Source organism: Odocoileus virginianus, chromosome 33 (assembly GCF_023699985.2).
Source record: "Odocoileus virginianus isolate 20LAN1187 ecotype Illinois chromosome 33, Ovbor_1.2, whole genome shotgun sequence".
Taxonomy (NCBI): Eukaryota; Metazoa; Chordata; class Mammalia; order Artiodactyla; family Cervidae; genus Odocoileus; species Odocoileus virginianus.
This window is the reverse complement of record NC_069706.1, coordinates 12,693,594-12,715,170: the sequence shown is the minus strand read 5'-3', so window position 1 is coordinate 12,715,170 and position 21,577 is coordinate 12,693,594. Positions and strand designations below refer to the sequence as shown.

Genomic DNA, 21,577 nt, shown 5'->3' with positions numbered 1-21,577 from the left:
TTTTCTCGCATACAAAATTCTGCTTCTTTACAGCTCCTCTATACACACCTGTTGATGTCACAAATTACATCATTATTTGTTATGTACCTACTAATATAGACTTAGAGTTATTTTTATGCGTTTCTCTTTTAAATTGTATTATGAATGAATAAAAATCGGAGTTAAGATCTAAAATGACAATATTACAGGTTTTTACTTGCCCATATACCAATATTTACCTTCACTAGAGAACCTTATTTTTCATAGGACTTTGAGTTACTGTCCATCATCCTTTCATTTCAACTTGAAGGAGTCCTTTAAGCATTTCTTCTGGGTTGGTCTAGTGGTGATAGCTCTTTTAGTTTTTGTTTATCTGGGAATATCTTAATTTCTTCCTCCTTTTTGATGGACACTTTGTTGTATATGGAATTTTCAGCAGACTTTTTTTTTCTTTCAGCACTTTTTCATTTTCTCCCCAGCTTTATTGAGGTATAACCAACTGTATATATGTATGGTATATTTGATACATCTACACATTTTGAAAGGATAATCATAGTCAAGCTAATTAACACATTCATTATCCCACAAACTGACTAGTTTTTGAAATGTGATGAAAATATTTAAGATCTACTCTTTTAGCAAATTTCAGTATAATGCAGTATTGTTAACGGTTTTCACCATGCTCTACATTACATCCCCAGAACTTATTCATCTCATACTTGCCAGTCTGTTCTCTTCGACCACTATCTTGCCATTCCTCCCCCACTCCTGTACTCGCTGGTCATCCTACTCTGTTTCTGTAAGGTTGGCCTTAATATCACATATTAAGGGATATCATCTACAGTATTTGTCTTTTTCTGTTTGACTTGTTTCACTTAGTATAATGCTCTCAAATTTTATCCATTTAGTTGCAAATGACAGTATTCCCTTCTTTTATAAGAGTGAATAATATTCCTGTGTGTGTGTGTGTATCACATTTTCTTTATCTGTTCATATGTTGATGGACATGTAGGTTGTTTGTGTATCTTGGCTACTATAAGTAATACTTCAATGAACATGAAAGTGAAGATACCTCTTTGAGATACCGATTTCATTTCCTCTGGATATGCATCAAGAAGTAGGATGACCATATCATATGGTGGTTCTATTTTTAACTTTTTGAGGAACCTCCCTACTGTTTTCCATAAAAACTGAACTAATTTACATTTCCACTAACAGTGCAGAATAGTTCCCTTTTCTCCACATCCTCATCAACACTTGTTATCTTTTGTCTTTTTTTTTTTAATTAAAAATTTGTTCTTTTAATCTTTGGCTGCACTTAATGGCATGTTGGATCTTAGTTCCCCAACCAGGGATCCAACCTGCATCCCCTGCATTGAAAGCACAGAGTCTTAACCACTGGACCATCAGGGAATTCTCTCTCTTGTCTTTTTGATGAAAGCTATTCTAATAAGTGTGAGTTAATATCTCACTGTAGTTTTGATTTGCATTTCCCTGATAATTAGTGATGTTGAGCATCTTTTCATATACCTGTTGGCCATTTGTACAGGTATACCTCAGAGATATTGCAGGTTCAGTTGCAGACCACTTCTAAGTAAGTAGAGTGCATCACTGGATTTTTTAGTTTCCCAGTGCATATAAAAGTTCTGTTTATGCTATATTGTAGTCTGTGTACAATGGCATTATGTTTAAAAAACAATGTACTTAAAACTTTAAAAACATTTATTGCCAAAAAATGCTAATCATTGAGACTTCAGCAAGTCATAGTATAAATTCAAAGATCACAAATAATAATAATGAAAAAGTTTGTATTATTTTGAGAGTTACCAAAATGTGACATAGAGACTCAAAAATAGTAAATGCTATTGGGAAAATGGCACTCAATAGACTTGCTTGACAAAGGGTTGCCACAAATATTCATTTGTAAAAAAAAAAAATGCAGTATCTGTGAAGTGCAATAAAGTGAAGCACAATAAAATTTCTTCTTTGGAAAAAATGTCTTCATATCCTTTGCCCATTATTAGATGGGTTATTTGTTTTTTATTTTGCTGTTGAGTTGTATGATTTGTATATTAACGTATCAGATATATAGTTTGTGAATATCTTCTGTTGTGCTGCCTTTTCATGTTTTTTGTTTCCTTTGCTGTGCAGAGAATTTTTAGTTTGATAGAGTTCCCTTTTTTCTTTTCTGCTTTTGTTATGCTTTTGGTACATCTAAAGTCCTTGCCAAGACTCATGTTAAGGAGATTTTCCTCTACGTGTTCTTCTTGGAGTTTTATTGTTTAAAGACTTAGATTTAAGGCTTTAATCCATTTTGCATTAATTTTTTGTGTGTGGTGTCAGATGAGGTGAGAGTCCAGTTTCTTTCTTTTGCATGTGGATGTTGCAATAAATGGTCTTGAAGAGACTGTCTTTTTCCCACTGTATACTCTTGGCTCCTTTGTCATACACTGGTTGACCATATATGTGTGGGTTTATTTCTGGGCCTTCTCTTCTGTTCCATTGATCTATGTGTTTCTCTGGGTTCTTTTTTTTTTTTTTTTTCTGTATCATGCAGCTGTGGGATCTCAGTCGCTTGCCTGGGGATAGAACCTGGGCTGCAGCAGTGAAAGCCCAGCATCCTAGCCACTAGGCCACCAGGGAACTCCTTTATGTGTCTGTTTTTATGCCAACACCATACTGTTTGGATTCCTATAGCTTTGGAGGATAGTTTGAAAACAGGAAATGTGATGACACTAGCTTTGTTCTTCTTTCTCAAAATTGTTTTGGCTGTTTGGGGGTCCTTTGTAGTTCTATACAAATTTTAGGATTGTTTGTTTTATTTCTGTGAAAAAATGTCATTGCAGTTTTGATAGGAATTGTATCTGTAGATTGCTTTGGGTAGTATAGACATTTTAACAATATTAATTCTTGCAGTTCATGAACATGGAATTTCTTTCCATTTATTTGTGCCTTTCATCAGTGTCTTACAGCTTTCAGTAAACAAGTCTCTCACCTCCTTGGTTAAGTTTATACTGAAGTATTTTATTCTTTTTGATGCAATTCTAAACATTATTGAATTTTCCTTCCTCATAGTTCATTATTGGTGTACAGAAATGCAACTTATTTTTGTATATTAATTTTATATCCTGCAACTTTACTGAATTTAACAGGTTTTTGGTGGAATCTTTAGGGTTTTTCTTTTTCTTTTTTTCCATTTATTTTTATTAGTTGGAGGCTAATTACTTTACAATATTGTAGTGATTCTTTGCCATACATTGACATGAATCAGCCATGGATTTACATGTGTTCCCCATCCCGATCCTGCCTCCCACCTCCCTCCCCATCCCATCCCTCTGGGTCTTCCCAGTGCACCAGCATGATATAACATGTCATCTTCAAATAGTGATAGCTGTACTTCTTCCTTTCTAATTTAGATGACTTTTATTTCTTCTTGCCTAATTGCTCTGGCTAGGACTTCCAGTGCTATGTTGAACAAGTGCTAAGAGTGGGCAACTTATTGCTCTTTTATTTTGACATGTGCATACTGTCATATTTATTTATGGCTGTTCTGGGTCTTTGTTGCTGCACACGGGTTTTCTCTAGCTGCATAGAGTGGGGGCCACTCTCTAGTTGAGGTATGTGGGCTTCTCACTGTGGTGGCTTGTCTTGTTGTGAAGCACAGGTTCTAGGTATACACGCTTCAGTGGTTGCAGCACATGGGTTCAGTAGCTGCGACTTGGGCTCTAGGGTGCACAGGCTTCCGTAGTTGTGGCAAAGGGTCTCATTAGTTGTGGCTGAGGGTCCTAGAGTGTGCAGACTTCAGTAGTTGTGGTGCATGGGCTTAGTTGCTCCGAGGCATGTGGGATCTTCCTGGATCAGGGATTGAATCTATGTTCCCTGCTTTGGCAGGCAGATTCTTAGCCACTAGGATGGCCACTTAGCCACTTAGATTCCCTGTGCCAGGAGGGGAAGTCCTTGTTCCTCATTTTAAAGGAAAGGCTTTCAGTTTTTCTTTCTTGTTGAGTCAGTTTTTGGTAGTTTGTATCTTTCAAGGAATTTGTCTATTTTATCTAAGTTAACTGGCATACAGTTGTTCATGGGATTCCTGTATAATTCTGTTTCTTTTTAAGCTTATCTTTTTCCACCTCATAGAAAAGAATAAGAGCAAATAAAGAAATCAAATATTAGTAAACAGTGTTAATGTTTTGTTATATGGCCATAGAATTACTAAAGAAATGCAGAAAAAATTAAAACATTCGATATTAATTGAAGCTTACTTGACCTTATTTGCAATCTTATTCCTCTTTTCCGGAAGTATCTTGAATCTTGGTTTTGACATGAATCTATATTTTTATAATTTACATACAAGAGTGAACAGCATTGTTGATTTAAAATGTTACTTGAATTACGTAGGCTTAATTCTGCACTCATCCTCAACACCTTGAGCTTCTTTCACGTTGATACATTAGATATAGTTCATTTATGTAAATTGATGCTTATTTGCAAAATGAAAGACATACAAGTTGTTTTCAATGCTTGCTTTGTGAACGGTGCTTTCATGTTAATTCTTGCATCTGACTGCCTGTGTGCTTGTATTTCTCAAGGATGAGTATCAAGCAGTTGAGCTGCTGAGTCACAGGGTTTGTATCTTCAACTTTACTAGATATCATAAAATCATTCTATAGCTCCTAGGTTTTTGGGTATGCTCAAGTGGCTCCACCCAAGTGGTACAGTGGTAAAAAATCCTTCCTGCCAGTGCAGGAGACACACCTTTGATCCCTGGGTCAGGAAGATCCCCTGGAGGAGGAAATGGCAACCCACTCCAGTATTCTTGCCTGGAAAATCCATGGACAGAGGGGCCTGGCGGGCTGCAGTCCATGGGGTCGCAAAGAGCCTGACACGACTGAGCGACTTGGGCACACACATGTGTGCAGGTGGCTCCAGAAGTCCCTGTCCAGGTGGGCAGTTTAGTGAGTCATTGGGCATGGCCCCACAGTGGGCTTCACTTAAGATACCCGTCCTGTAACCCATGTTCTGATTGGAGTTTACCTAGTACAAGCTGTTAACCATCCGTGTGAGCAGCTAGCTACTTTGTAAAATGTGTGAGATTGAGGAGACTTGAGACACACCCAGTTGGGGTGAAACGGACATTAGCTAAATCTGCTATCATCAATTGATTTCATCATGTATCTGAACAAAGATGTTGGATTGTGTGTACTGAGTGTACAGAAATGGTCTGGGTTCTGGGATGTTAGAATCTTGGTCTCAAATCCACATTCTGCTTTCTAATTCCAGGCAAGACATTCCCCTTCTCTGTCTTAAATTGCCATGTCTATTAAATGGGGACAGTAAGACTTCCTCGCTCTAAGGCTTATGGTTAAATGAGGTTATAACACAAAGTGTTTGACACAGGATCTGGCATCTAGCTGCATTTAATACATTTGCTGCTATTTCTGTTAACCTGTCTCTGAACTGCATTCCTGTGCCCTGGTGCTGTGTACCAGGGCGTGGGGAGAAGGGTGAGGACATTTACTGGGGCTAGAGCCCACGGGGCCATTGTCAGCAGCGTCCTCGAATGATCGGTTGCATAGCCGTATCCACAAGGGGGTAGTCAGATAGCTGACGAGTGGCCTTGCTTTTTGTCTAAGTATACACTGTATGTTTAATTGTAATAAGCTGTCATAAAAATTAGCAGAAAAGACAGCCAGGATGTCCAGATGAGTTTCTTTCTGAATCCATCAGAAAGGGAAGCTATCTGTGGAAGGAGCAATGAAGGAATGGTCGTTAGATGACTTGGGATTATGTGACACAGAAAGTTGTTGGTGACATGTAGTTTGCATTTTCCTGAAACTGGTCCTCCCTGGACTCAGTGGAGGAGCTGTCATTCATCTCCAGCCATCATGACGTGTGTGGGTGTGTCTGTTTACAAAGGCTTGGGTGGTCGCCTTGATTCGAGAGCAAGTGTGCTGCAGAAGATTGTAGAGGTGCTAACTGGTGACTGTGTCCACACTCTGCAAGGCTTCTGGAGGCCTGTACTTGCCAAAGAAAAGGGCGTTATCTCCAGAAGAGTCTTCAGCCCTTTGGGGTCTGGGAACCTTAAAAGCCCAGCTGTCGACCCTTCCAGACTTTGTTTCTCAGCACTAGGTTCCCCCCCTCCCTTGGTGGCCCCCTGTCAGCATTTCTTGACCAGACTCTGTCCTGCAGCCAGACTTTGGTATCCAGCCCTCCACCTGGCACAGAGCAGGGCCTCAGCCAAAATCTCTTTAACTCTGACTTCGCCCCAGTGGTCTTCTCTGTTTATAGACTGTCCTTCACACGTCCTAACACATCTCTTCCCTAAAGCTCTCAGCTCTGTCCCTTGCTCACTCCTGGGAATGCCTGGGGCACTTTCTCGGTCCCCTCAGACATGGTTTTCTCTCCCTGAGGGCAGGATCCTGGCTGGCAACATGTGATGTTACAAGTGTCTTAGTCCCTTGGAAGCATCATCTACTTACTGGGCCACTGAGGCAGATCTCTCGGTCCCTAAAAGGTCACAGATAATGAAATTTCATTGTATGCAAGTAACCAGTGATCTTTCTTTTCTCCCTCTCTGAGGGTGGTAAAATACCCGCTTTCATAATAAGATATTGATATGAAAGTGTTGGTTGTCAATGAAGTTGTACCCATTACTGTCTTATTTCATCAAAACAGAGGAAAATACAATACTGTTCTCAAAACTATATTTTAACCATGGGCTTCTGGGTTGAAAATCAGATTACATCTTTCTCAAAAAAACTGAACTCTAAAGACCATTTCTCTTGGCCTATAAAAACACCTCATATAAATAGTTGCTTTTGAAACGAGGCTGAACTGAAGGATTACCCGGGTCTTTCAGGAATCCTGTCGGTGGCTTATTTATTAGTGTCCAAGTGAGAGCCAGTTTTCTGCAGGCATGTGTGTGTGCATTCATCCCTGGGCACCATGGCCTTCGCCTCATTCGGGATTTCCTTATGACTGTGGGGGAATGAACACAGTTTTGGTGTAAATCTTGGTATGGTCAAGTTCAGGTGCTACCTGTTTCTATTTGGAGCTGGGGCAAGGGTGCACTGCATGCATGATTCACCGGAGCTGCCTCAGCGCGCCCGCTGGTTGCTCTGGTGACTTGGCTGTAAAGCTTGTTCTGGACATGGGGTCTCCCCTGGCCTCCCTGCCCCTGCCCTGCAGCTCCCCTGACCCACAGCACGTAGTTTTTCCTCTGTACAGCAAAAGTCATAGTACATCAAAATGTTTTTTTTTTATTTGAGACACAAAAATGCAAAATTGCTGAGATATCAAACATTTCCCGATCAGCTACAATACGGCCACTATGTACAAAAGATCAGATGATAAATGTGCACACATATAAAAATACAGTATGCATTACCTATATACAGTACATGTGCAAAATGTATGGCATTCAAACATGATATGGAATTGATTTCAGGGGTGCAAACAGCAAATACAAAGGCATCATGGTTTTTCATTTAAAAAACAACATAAAGGCAATACATGAATGGACCCCCGATTGCCATCATTTTTTGTTTATTAAACTAGTGCTTTGATAAGCAGGGCTCTGTAGATTGGTATCTTTCTCCTTTTTTTTCATAGAGTGAGATGCTAAGACATAATGTGACAATGAAAATAAGAAGAGAAACACCTATCTCATTGCATTTCTATTGCAAGCAAGAAAACAAGAGAACGAATTTGTAGGTAGAAAGGAAAAAACTCTGTATTACTGCTAAATATGTATTATTCTTAAGCCAACAAAACAAATCTATACTATTTTACATGAAAACAATAGAGGAATATCTACATCTTTGTGAAAATTATAACCTTAAATGGATAATACCTTTTTGGGACTGATTTTTGAGAGCTCATTAGTCTCAAATTTTAAATAAAAGTGCCTTCTTTTGGCAAATACTTGGCAATGCCTTTGGTTCCTTTAAAGCAAGTTTGCATTACTAGTAGTTTACTCGAGGTTAAGTACTTTTGGTAGCAACTAAACCCTTTCCTAAATACTTCCTCCTCCTAAGTCAGCAAGTTTCCTTACAGCATGATGTGGAGAGGTAATCGTTACGAGTCTCGGTGATTCTAGAACTTGGTTAAAGCTTTGTCTTAGTGGTTGGCACAGAGCTCTGTTAAAACAACATGACAACTGCGTCGAGATCGCCAATGACATGATGTATTTGATTCCAGACAGCACCTTGCAGATCTGAGATTGCCACCCTGTTACCACAGGGTCGTGACATTTTCTGATGTGATTTACAGAGCAACGTGTTTGCGTGGAGGGGAAGAGCTCGTTTGTAAACATGTGCAGCTTTTTGAATTACAGGCCTCGAATCTGAGAGTTCAGGTAGAGAGCCTTTGTAATGATGCATTTCCTCAAATACTGCAAGAAAGGACGAATGGGGACAGATGGAGACCTGCTTATTGCCATGCAGTCACTTCACAAATAAAAACGAAGCCCAGAAAGATCACTGAAGGAGCAAGTTATCAAAGGTTTGAACCAAGAAAAAGAATGACTACATCTTAGTTGTCATTTTCCAGTTTTGACCGAAACCACGTACAAGATGAGCGAAAATGCAGTGAGGCTGCTCTCCAGATACACACGTCCGCACGTGTGAGCTGTTTCCTGGTGGCCCTGGCCTTCCAGTTAGTGTTCTCTGAGAGTGTGGGCTGACTGCGCAGCCTCCAGGCTGGGACCACTTGGCCTGGTGTCCTGCCCTGGTGCCAGCGTCAGGACTGATGTTTGTAGTGACGGGTGGTGACCTGCGGGGCAGTACTTGTGGAGCTGCGTGGCCCCGGGGGATCTGCTGAGGGATGCTGACAGCTGGTCTCTGGGAAGCTCTCGGAGCGGCCCCCGCTGCCGCTGCACACCCTCCACCTGACTCCTGGCGGGGCCGCCGGACACGCCCAGACATGTGTGTGAGCGAGGGGTGCGAATCCAGCCGAAGGCTGTTTGTGGACAGTAACTAGATGGTCCGGCCCTGCTGGGACAGCTCTTTTGCCAGCTGTGGTGGCCAGTTTCAGCCTGGGATCCTGAAAGGGACTCTGGAGACAGCCTGTATGGCTAGAATGACCTGGGGTGGAGGAAGCCCGAGTCAGCTTTGGTGACCAAATAGGTGACATGACACACTCCTCATTGGCTGTCACTCGGCGTCCACTGACCTCACAGCTCATGACGGTGTCTCTATGGGCGGCAGCTGGCGGGACCACACCATGTTGCCTTCATCATGATTCTGAGACTGCACGTCCATGGATCACAGAACCGTGAAGTTTGTAAAATGGAGATTTAAATAAGATCTCTTTAGTGCCATAAAACTTCATATAAAACAAACACAAACAGTATCTGAGCATGAAGGTGCATGAACTCAGACTGCATCTGTGTGCAAATACGTGGCAGATACTATACAGTAGATTGCACATTTCAGGAAAAGCACTGGGATGTGAAGCACACAGTGTCCTATGAGATTTTCTAGTACATGCTTTGCTGAAATGTACAAGATGACCACATACGCCTGGACTCGCCAAGGCTCTGCAGCATCTTCGGTGTAACTTTCTGTTCCTCCCATCCTTAATGACGTGACCTGGCACCTATATACACTAGCAAGGTGAGCTTGATACTACGGTGTTTCAGGAATATTTAGGAAATAAGACTGGACGTGAGATAGTGTTTCTAGAAGGCGGCTGTCTGCTGGGCAGTATGGTACTTTGCAGGGTGGTACACAACAGCACCACCGCCTCCCCCCAACTACACACACGCCAGGACGGGAGGGCAGGCGGCAGCCGCGAGCGTCAGTAACTGACACTCCTTGCTGCCTTCAGGGGAGATGCTGCTGCGTGAAGGTGAAGTGGGCACTTCAGCGATTCGTCAGGAGAGAGCAGGCTATATGTAAGATGGCATTCAGTGCAGCGTGTGTCTTTGGAGAGCAGCCTCCCTGTGGCGTGTTTCAAACCTATCTTAGCAACAAGGGGAGCTGAGGGCTAAAGAACAATCTATATACTCAGTGCAGGATGACGGAGACACAAAGTCAAGTCAACAAGAGCCACTACCACCAGCTGTTCAGTTGCCTCCTACAGGCCCACTGATATCTGCTGCTAACTTAGTAACATATTTCAGTCTGAATGAATATGATGCTCAGAGTCGAAGTGTGGGCCAGACAAGCCTTGGACAAAAGCTGAGGGCCCAGACCTCCCCTAAGAAAAGCACATTCCCAAGTCAGTAGCCCCGGCCCTGGAGACGGGCCCTCTGAGGAACCTACTCACGCCCAGGAAGCTGACCGTCCCGCTGGGCTCGGTCAGAAGGTGGCGCTCTGGTCGATGATTACAATTTCCCACCTGTTGGATGACCAATCCCTAAGCACTCGAAAGACCTACTACAGACCACACTGTGTCTGACCGCCTCTGCCCGAACCATCCAGAAGCACTTTCCAGTTGGGAGGGCTTTCAGCTGAGGGCTCCAGGGTGCTGGGCAACTGAACACTGGGAAAATGGACTTTTCTTACAGAGTAAAATCCACAAACTGAAATAAAAATATAAAGTAAGATCAGTTCTTAGGCAAAACACAAGACCTAGAAATGATTCACAGACTCTTTCCAAGTAATGGGTCAGGCTGCCCGTCACTGTGGGAACATTCACCATTTACCGACCCACAGAAAACCTGACTGTAGGGTTTACCCAAGGTGAGGTGAGAGCACAATGCTCTTATTTAGTAAAAGTCTCCACACTTTTAAGTAGATTTCAGGTGGGTTTTTTTTTTCAGTTATTTTATATTTTGTCATATACTTAAACGACTAGCAATTGACTGAAATAATTTTGGAAATCCTGTGATAGTTGGCATTTTAGAAAACTCTGAAACTATCCTACTCAACAAATATGACTTTTTCAATATAAAAAACTACTAATAAAACCTCCAGTTTCTCAACCTTCAGCTTGATGATATAGTGAGAGCTCAGGTATGACATCCAGTTACAAGCCTGGGAAACGGTAACCAGGGATCAGTGACAGAGAAGAGGACGGCCAGGGCTGGGTCTGCCGGCCGACCTGGCGACACCGTGTCCCCGTAACCGTTCTGGGAATGTCCTAGGGGGATGACAGACTGCTGCCTTGTCTTCTCTTGGCAGCTCACCAGCTCAGAAAGATATTTCATGCCAAAGCCTTTTCTTGGTTCTTTGAGATGGGCCTGGTTACCTGAAAGTTAGCAATTCCTTAAATACGGAAATACATGTGGCTCAAGTACTCTAGAAATATTCGAGTTATTAAAACAAGTAGGACCACTGGGTATCCAATTCCTTACTCCAACGTAGGCTGTACAAATCACAATGTCAGAGTATACATACAAGTGTCTAATATACACATTAAAATCAATGTAATCAACCCGGAGGGCTGCTAATAGACTTTTCAGTGTTATCAATACACCCGGACTTCTTAGAGTGGATTGTTTATGACAGTATTTTGTAGACATTGTCTGATTATGGTGAAAGATCTCCCATTTCAATTTAAATCTGGAGATCTGAAGTAAGATTCCCCCAAATCACAAAATAAACTAGAACAGACAAAAAAATTACATTGGTTTCTGAACAGAACCAAAAGTCTTCAGCGGGAAGCTGTCACTGAACTGGCTGGTGCTGGCCACTGCCCTAGACCCTGGCTGCATCTTGGGCTGGGCTCAGGCCATTTCTAGGAGATACCCTGTGCAGTGATCGCTCACCTCCTTTCTTTTTGAGTGGAGCTGTCTGCCTTTTATTTAAGGTCTTAAAGTGACCACAGAGGTTTAACTGTAGCTGATGACCAGAGGCCCTCGTGTTGCCACCCTGCATACCTTACTCTTCTTCGCATTTTTAATCTAAAGGTACCTTTCGTTCTTTACTGAAGTCTGGAGAAACAGATGAGTCTTCTTGGAGTAGTGTTTTTTCAGAAGGCTCTGTGCTATATTAAATCACAGGCATTCACTGCTAGATGCAATGAAATGTTTTCAAACTTGGTTTCCAGCCTCTGACCATCCATCCCATCTTTCTGTGACAACATATTATAATTGCAATGATGCAACTCTGGATCTGTCTCTAAAATCTGACCTTTTCGAAACATCGTCGTCTTTTCCAAACCTCATGAACTCTGAGGCGAGAAATCTGTGCTGTTAGTCCCACGGCAGCGGCAGGTCCTGTGGGTCTAGGAAGTCGGCAGAGAACATGCTGGGCGTGGTGGCGCTGAGCGGTGTGAGTCCTGATGACGTGCTGGGCATGGTGATGTCTAACCACTCCATGTTGTCCAAGTTCGAGTCAGAGAGGTCAAGGGACAGGCAGGGCGTACCTGCGGCAAACTGGGCCTCGGCCGTCTCCATGGGCGAGTGCGAGGGGTCCAGCACGCCCGAGTGGCTCAGCAGGTCGTTCTGCAGGTCCTCGATCAGGGAGAAGGGCTCTCTGTCCTCGCTGCCGCTTTGCAGGGGAGTGATTTCATTAGCTGAAGGTAGGGTTCCATCCAGGAAGGCTTCGAGCTGGTTCTCTAAGCTGGCAGATAGACTGCTCATAGGTTCTAAGGATATGGGTGGTGCCATTTGGACCTGGGGTGGTGGCCGGGACACCACCGTGCTGACCGGCATTGTGGTGATGCTAGCTGTCACTGGTCTCATTTTGGAGATAGGAGAAGGTTCTTCTTTTATAGGGAGGGAAATCTCTGTGTAAAATAATTCAAGTAATTAGCAATGATTTCATACTATTTCAACATTTCTATTAATTACTAGGGCACTTATCTTCTCTTTGTGCAATTACTTATACATGGTCCATTTTAGAGTTAGGAAGAGGCTGCTCTTGGTCGGGTGTGGCCCTTGATAAAGGTTGAGGTGATTATGGTGACGGATAATGTCGTTAGATATATAAACATGTAGTTGATAGCATTCTGATGTGCTTTCAGTTCTTTCAGTAAGAGTAAGCATTAGTAGCAGTCTCTACCTGCAAGTGGGAGTTGATGGCTTTAGATGATTTGACTTTTGGGTCCTTACTCTTAGTCACTGCAGGCTGAAGACAGCCTCCTGTCTCCCCCCATAGCTCGAGTCAGCTATCAGCAGATACCACCCTTACAGTGAATGTCAAAGTGGATACCCCAAGTTTGTGCAGGCATGAGCTACAGCCTTCCTGTTAGGAAAGATCTAATTATATTCTTTTCTCTTTTTTATTATAGTTGAACTGTATGCCCAATTTAGCCATTTACATTCTATATAAAGTTGTTAAAAGATACGATGTTCTCCTATGTCATTTCTGAGTTAAAGCAAACACATCATCTCCAAGAGACAGTGGATTACTTATTTTTTCTTTTTTGTTTTCTGAGTTTTATCAAATCCTTAAGATTTTATACAGTGTCTTAGGAAGCACTAGTTACTTGTTATTCCTTGTCAGATCAAGTAGCAAATTAATCAACGTTCTGCTCTAGATACCAGTGTTCACTTGGCTATATACATTTGAATGAAGTTTTTTTTTTTTTCTTATAGTCTGACCTCTTCCAAGATTGTATTAGTAAGTATAAACACACTTTAATGTGTAAAGTTATTTCAAAACATAGATCTCAAAGCTGTAAAGAAAACAATATTATGCTAACTGTATCACTATCATGCAGTTAAAGACTAAGCAAATATATTTTAATAATTCCAGGCAGTGATGAGGGTAATGCAGCCATCTAAAGGGATGGAGAGTGAAGTGTGGGGAGAGAGAAAACCCTGGGAGAGAAGATTGTTTCAGATAAGGTTTGAATGAAGTATTTTTTTTACTTTCTTATGAGTATTTGATTCGTTTCATTTATATGCAAATACACTAGGAAACATGGATTAATAATCACTCTTACGATTAAATGATTGGATGCATAAATGAGAGAAAGAACTTATAATTTGATTCCTGTATGTGAATTGTCAACTGTGTGTATTGTGTATGTTTTTAGGATAGTTATGTTGCGTTTCACTATCTGTTGTCAGCTCTAGAATTATTTTGAAAGCTGAAAGTGCAACCTAAGTAATTAGTTTTACCATCAATGATTTAAATCTCTGTTCTCATTATCACTAGTATTAACATATAATAACATAAAATAATATACTCATTGATACTTTGTCATAAAAAATTATCCCTTTTAGAAAATAACTCAATTGTGACTGTCATACTTTAGTTTCCCAGTTTAGGCTGTAAACACTGTTTTTTTAATCATTTCAAGAAATCTTTATTTTAACCAGATTTGGCAAAAAGCATTTTATTATTTTTTTAACCTTAAGTTCAGTTATGGAATATCTATTTCTTTAATTTTTATCAGGAGTTTCAATTATTTTGCAAGGCCAACATAGTTCTTAGCAAAAAAGTGCTATAGCACATACAGATCTGTAGTCAAATATCAAGAATTTTCTGTTATGTCAAATGTTATGACAAAATCATTAACCTCAAAATTAAATAGAACCTCCTATGAATGGAGAAATTTTGATCACAATTTTAAGATCTAAGTAAAATTCCTTCATCAAGGTAATTTGCGAATACTTTAGAAATATTCCCAAATAGCATTTGAAGTTTTGAAATACTGACTTTATACTTATTTTTAGAGATATGTAAGTTTAGGCAGAGAGATCCTTGAATTTTTTTTTTTTTGTGGTTAACATTCCCTTATTCCTACGTAAGACGACAAGACTGTAAAAAATTCTAAGATGTTCAATCATGTGTAGAAAGTGCTTTGCCTTTGAATTTTAATAAAGCTACTTGGGCCCAAGCTAGGTAACTTGGTTTTTTAAAAAATTTTATTTATTTTAATTGGAGGCTAATTACTTTACAATATTGTGGTGGTTTCTGCCATACATCGACATGAATCAGCCATGGGCATACATGTGTCCCCCATCCTGAGCCCCCTTCCACCCTATCCCTCTGGGTGGTCCCAGAGCAGCAGCTTTGAGTGCCCTGCTTCATGCATCGAACTTGCATTGGTCATCTATTTTACGTATGTTTCAGGGTAACTTGGTTTTTGCAAAATAACACACAAATTGGAATGTTTTTATCCCATCACAATAATACACACTTGGAGCAAGTTTTGAAGTTTTTCAATGTGGAATTTAAACATGGTTCTACTGTGCTGTTTTGAGACAGCCTATCTTTTTCAACAGGTACACATCTGTTGCCAAATCGATTATATTACTGTGTTATACTGAAACAATGGCTTCTCCATCTTGATAGTCTAAACTGAACGGATTTAAAAGAATAAAGTGAGGTAGAATTAGAATAATATGTTTCTCAGTACTTAAGAGATGTGTGGTGGACTCTAGAGAAAAACTGCTACAGACTCATGATAAGACTCTCCAGGGATCTGATGTGACCTTGACCTACCTCCGCTTTTAATGAGGATGTCAAAGAGGTCATCCATCTGCTGACTGTGTGCATTGGAAATCTACAACAAAGGAGAACATATGTTAGCTTTCTTTTGTACAAACCTAGGAGCATTAGACACCTGGGAGCACTAGCAACCTTACAGAACATCCACTCTAACCTATCCTTCAATAATTCTGAAACTCTGAGGTCTCCTGAGACATGAAGCCCTGCCCTACGTGGCACAGCTGGTTAGTTAATAGAGTGAGAATGGGGTGAACACCCAGTTCAGATGACTTATACACTTATATTCTATCACTGTTTGCATTTTGAGCGGCTTCTAACACTTTCTTCTAAAAATGTCTTCATTCATTTGCATTTATGTAAAAATATATGTTTTAAAGGTTTCCAGCTTTATTGAGAATTACCTGACATACAATAAACTACACTTACATAAAGTAGACAATTAGATAAGTTCTGACATATGTATACATCCACAAAACTATCAACTCAATCAAGGTAATGAACATACCCACTTCCCCTGAAGTTTCCTCATGCCCTTTTGCAATACTCCTTTCAGCCCCATGCAACCCAATGATCTGCTTTCCTTGAATACAGAAGAGTTTCCATTTTCTAGAGTTTTACATAAATGGAGTCATACAGTTTGTACTTTTTGGCAGAGGGATAGAGGAGGCTTCTTTCACTTGACATAATAAATTTGAGATTTATCCATGTTGTAGAGTACAGCAGGAAAAGTTCATTCCTTTTTATTGCTGGGTATCCCACTGTATGGAAATATCAGTTTGTTTGGATTGTCGGCACTCTTTGGCTATTACAAATAAAGCTGCTGTGAACACTTGTGTACAAATCTTTGTACAGACACGTTTTCTTTTTTCTCTTGGGTAAATACTGAGGAGTAGAATGCCGGAATTATAGAGTAGGTGTATGTTCAAATTTCTAACAGATGGCTGTTTTCCAAAATTATGTTGTTTTACATTTCCACAGCAATGGATATTTCTAGTTGTTCTCCATTCTCATTAACACTTGGTATGGGCAGTCATTTTAGACACCTAACAGTTAGTAGTGGCATTGCATTGCTGTTTTAATGTTCATTTCCCTAATGACTAAGGATGCTGAGCATCTTTTCATGTGTTTATCTGCCATCTGTGTATTTTCTTTGGTGAAATGTCTGTCCCAGTCTTTGGCCAGAACTTCTTATGCATACTGTTTGCACTGTATATTTTTCCAATCATTTCTTTCAACCTTTGTCTTCATATTTAAAGTATGCCCCTTGTATGTGCATAAAGTAGTTATCTATTGCAGTATTACAAATCAGTGCAAAAAACTTAGTGGCTTAAAACACTAAGTTTCTAAGGATCAGGAATTTAGGAATGGTATGGACAGGTAGTTCTGATGTGGGTTCTTGCATGGTGCTGTAGTCACGACTCTGGCCACAGCACAGCCATCTCACGGCTGAAGAATGTCCTGGTAAAGGTGACTTACTTCATGAGGACAAGCTGGTTGATGGGAGGCCTCAGTTCCTCTTTACGTGGGCCTCTGCAGGGTGCTGCTGGACTGTCCATACGGCATAAGAGCTGGCTCTCTCCACAGCCAGAGATCTAAGACAGCGCAAGCTGGGTGGCTTTATGACTTAGTGACTTGCTTCTAACAAATAGAACTGGCAGGAAAGATGGTGTGTGGCTTCTGAAGCTAAGTCCAAGTACACAACATACATTTGGGTCTAGTTTTCCATCTATTCTGATAATTTTTGCATTTTAACTATTATTTATTCTACTAGTATGTTTTACACAATCATTGATACAGTTAAGTTTGGGTTTACCATTTTAGTATTTGTTTCTATACTATTTGTTCTGTTTTGTGTTCCTCTTTGCTTGGCCTTTAAAAATATTGATTTTTTGGAATTCTAGCTTAATTTTTCCATTTTTAAGAAGCAATAATTAAGTTGTTACTGTAGGTATACAATATATACCCTTAATTTTCCATAGGCTACTTAATGTACCATTTCCTATAAAATATAAAACCCCAGTGAACATAAAGATCATTGATTTCCTCCATCTTTTATTAGTTATTTTTAAGTACTATAGCTATATATTTTATAAACCCCTCAAGATAGTGTAGTATCTTATAATACAGGTTTGGTAGTGATGAATCCTTAATTTTTCCTTGTCTGCAATAATCTCTAAAAATGAAAGCAAACTAAACGATATTTTCACTTGATAGAGAATACTGTGCTGACAATGTTCTCCTCCTGCCCCGCCCAAGAACTTTAAAGATGTTGTTCCATTCTTTCCATGCTTCCATAGTTTCTGATGGAAAGTCAACCGTAAATCAAATACAGCTGACCTCTGAACCGAACAGCGGTCAGGCGAACTGCCCTCCTCCCTCGAGCAGTTGAAAATCCACATATTATAGAGTTGGCCCTCCATATCCATGACTCTGCATCCATGGTTCCAACCAACCACAGATCGTATAGTACTGTACTATGTATTTACTGAAATAAATCTATATATAATGGATCTGAGAAGGTCAAACTTGTCTTGTTCAAGGGCCAACAGCAGTTGTTACCTGTGTATATTGTATTGCTGTGCTCTTGATGCTTTCAAGATCTGCTCTTTAAATCTGGCTTTCAGTAATTTCACTATGATATGACTAGGCCATCTATTTATCCTGCTGGTGTTCACTGAGCATCCTAAAGCTGTAAACTTGTTTTTCATCATATTTGTAAAATATTTGATCAGTATTTCTTAAAATATTTACCTGCCTCATTCTTTCTGTCCTCTCCTGGGACTCCCATCCATACCCATGTTAGACTGTTTGATATGAAATAATAGGTCTCTGAGACTCTGCTCACCTTTTCCTTAATCTTTTTTTCTGTTATCCAGACTGGATAAGTTCTACTGATTTTTCTTCAAGTTCACTTTTTTTTTTAAACCTCTGCCACCTCCATTCTGCTAAGATGATCTATAATTTTTTTCATTTCAGACTCTGTAATTTTTAGTTTTAGGATTTCCATTTCATTAAAAAATTTTTTCTATATATACTTACATTCTTCCTCTTTCTTACAAGTAAATTTTCTTTTACATTATTGAAGATAGTTATCATAGTTGTGCAAATTCTGTGACTCAAATCAGCTGGGTGTTGGTCTTAGCTGACTGCCTTTTTCCCTTAAGAAAAGGTCACATTTTCCTGATTCTTTGTATATTGCCATGTTGTGAATGGCTGTCATGGATACCAAGTTGTGGAGACTGTATTCTGTTATTTTTCTCAGATGAGTAGTTTCTTTTATTTTAGTAGGCAGTTAACTTGGGTTGGACCTGAACCGCAAAAGGTTTCTTGGGCAGAAGTTCCAATCTCAGGTCAGATCTTCTGTCTTCAGCTGATGTGCTATGACTCTAGCCCATGCGTATGTAGTTTAGGGGTCACCCAGAGATGTCGGCAGACAGAATTCGGGGATCTCATCTCTCAGTTGGGAGCAACCCAGAAGGGGAAGAACCAGTCTTCTGGATTCCCAAGGCATAAAGGCTGTGGTTTTTCTACCAGTAACCTCACCACTTAGCTTGACCCCAGAGTGAAAACAGCAAAAACAGAGCACTCATGCCATGTAACTCCCTCTTAGTGCAGACTTCTGAGAATATGACCCTATCTGTTCACTCTTCAGTGACTTTACCATGATGAGGCTTTATAGCTCTTATTTGTGGGAAACTGAACTGGTAGGGCCTTACTTGTTATTCAGTAGTGGAACTGGAAGTCTAAGTAAATGTATTTTGAAAACCTCATAATCCCTGGACTTTAATGCTCAGTGGTGTATTGAGAGGAATTACAGATAGCTACTCATCCAGACAGAACCTGACTCCCATAGTCTATATGCATGAGCCAGAGACAGACAGAGAGCAGGGATTAAAATCAGCTCTTAGGTTAAGGTGTGAGGATGAGTCTGTGTTGTTACATTGATCAACTAAATGCCATGTAGCAACCTGTATGTGAGAACCAGGTTTGGAAGGATTTTCTTGAAAATATGTTCCTTCTGGATGGACCAAGGGGATCACAGTCTAGTCCAGCATCATTTGTTTCCATTCTTTTTGTGATATCTAAACCAAGTTCTGAAGTTCAGCTTTTCCCTCACAATAAATGCCCCTGCTGAGTCTGGAACTAAAGGAACATTTTACAACTAGGAAAGTTACCTTCCTTAGGTACCAAGTGGATATGAAGAAGCATTGGGAGCCGTCTGCTTCCTCGAGGAGGCAGCCTGCCCCGGCACCTGCTCGCCATCTGTGGGTGGGCCAAACTGGGCCCTGCTGCTGCCAAGCAGTGTCTGCAGCTGCTTGCTGGGGCAACGAAGAAGGTCAAGGTGGTCACGGCGTGGCCACTGCTCCCTGGAGAGTGCCGAGCCCTGGCCCCACACACCCCCGACTGCACGTGAAGGCTCCACGGAATCACACGTGGATTGTGGGGGCGAGGAGAGCGGCATGACCCTGCAGGCGCGTCTGCTGTGGCTGTGCGAGCAGACAGTCTAGCTCTGAGCAGCATGCCTCCTGTTCACTGTCAGCATCCACGTGGTGGTGTCAGGGCCATTCCCTGCAGCCTCTTATGAGGCCGGGGTTCTGCCTTGGCAGTGAGCCCAGAAATGTTCAGGGTAACGTCTGACATGGCTGTCGCCACTGGGCGCCCACCTGCGGCCAGATGCTTTTTACAGACAGAACTCTGCCTTTTCCCATCTCTGGGATAGATAGGGTAGGCCAGGAGGGCCTCAGTCTGTCCTTCTAATGTGCGTCTGCTCAGTACACGAGCAGAGCTCTCATGTGGGCTGGCCTGCGGGGTAGCAGGTGCTGGGGGTGAGGGAGCAGTGAAGAGGGACAGAGTGGGGGCAGGTGCTGGGTGGTCTAGAAGGCCATCCAGCTGGGAGGGGGGCAGTTTGATGCCAGCCTGACAAATGGTGGCTTTCGGAAAGGGATCTGTATAACACACGTGCCCTGGTCACACATATACACATCTGTCCTTCACATGACCCGCCTCTGGCTCTGAGGGGAAGTTAAAGACAAACACTGAAACTTTGAGTAAGTGGGAACTGCAGGTTATGTCGCTGCTGAAAACCCTTGGGAGTCTTCGATGTGAATGATATTTTGATTTCAAATAGCACTTAAAAGGCAAACAAGGCTCCCAAGTCATGAAACTTGTGTCTCTTGGGAGGCAAGTCCATCTAGACCAGGGCTTCAAGCTCAGGAGGACCTACCATGTTGGAGCCTGGCCTCCTCACCTCTGGAAGGGAAGATTGGGCGCTGCGCGTCTGCTTGATGGCTTCCTCATAGCGGGGAGGGTCTTTCGTCTTGGGGACTGGACTCCCAAACAGAGAGTGCTGGACCACAAACTGCTGGGGTGGAGGGGGCGAGCCGGGCTGCGGCAGACAGAGGAGGAACCGGTTAGCTGGGCTCTGGCAGCAGCCTCTCCCCCACCAGAGGTGTGGTGGGCGGGGCCACCTTCACTGTGCTGACCGCCAAGCTGCCCCGGAATAAGTACACCCTGGGACTTTGGTCTCCTCGCCACCCTGCGACCCCGTTAATGCCGATGCTCAGCCGCACAGGCCTGAAGGCCTGGGCTCTGGATGAACCTGTGCCCCGTGTGCACTGTCACTGCCCAGGGGGCCGGGTTACCTTGTTGGGAGGGCTGGGGCCGTTCTGCAGGGAGGGCAGCGGGGTGCTTCGGGGCTGAAGGACGCTGTTGTTCGCCTTGTTGATAAAGGGCTGCTGCACCGCTGGAGCAGGTGGTCTCTGATAGGGCAGAACTGTACTGGATGCCGAGCTGGTGAAAACCTGTCATGAATAAATATTTGTTCATCAGTCTGTCGTTTTGCTTTCCCTAATAAAGAAAATCATGTTTTAGAACAGGGCTTAGCAAATCTTTTCTGTGTAAGCCACAAAATGTATAGTTTAGGGTTTGGGGGCTGTGTGGCCCCCATTATTACTGCTTTACCCTGGCCTGTGGCCCAGACGCAGCCTGGATGAGACATGAAACGGAGAGTGGGCTCAGGACAGTGCGTCCCCAGACAGAGGTGGGCTGGAAGCAGCCCACGGGCCCCGGTTTCTGAGCATCTGTGGTCTGTCTTGGATGGCAGCGTGTTGTGGGTATGATTTTCCTCATCTCCTCTCGTGGCTCTTCATCTCATAACCACCAGGTCCACCTTTCCCAGGCTTGCTCCCAGGTGCCAAAGCCACACTTGTCACATTTACACACATACATTTGGGATATCTTGAATTGAATAT

The 21,577-nt window shown here is 42.0% G+C and overlaps 1 protein-coding gene across 13 annotated transcripts in view; it reads right to left on the bottom strand.

The window, feature by feature from the left end:
- Positions 1-7,215: 7,215 nt before the first annotated feature.
- MRTFB (myocardin related transcription factor B) overlaps positions 7,216-21,577 on the bottom strand; it is a 211,080-nt gene continuing 196,718 nt past the window's right edge. For 10 of the 13 annotated variants that reach the window (XM_070460849.1, XM_070460844.1, XM_070460848.1 and 7 more), the window contains 4 exons: positions 20,969-21,127; positions 20,551-20,712; positions 15,321-15,381; positions 7,216-12,651 (listed from right to left, as the gene is read on the bottom strand). In XM_070460849.1, coding sequence (XP_070316950.1) covers positions 12,116-12,651; positions 15,321-15,381; positions 20,551-20,712; positions 20,969-21,127 — 918 coding nt within the window. In that variant the 3' untranslated portion in view covers positions 7,216-12,115. The remainder of the gene's footprint in view (positions 12,652-15,320; positions 15,382-20,550; positions 20,713-20,968; positions 21,128-21,577) is intronic. The other 3 variants (XM_070460842.1, XM_070460846.1, XM_070460854.1) reach the window with 1 other exon arrangement.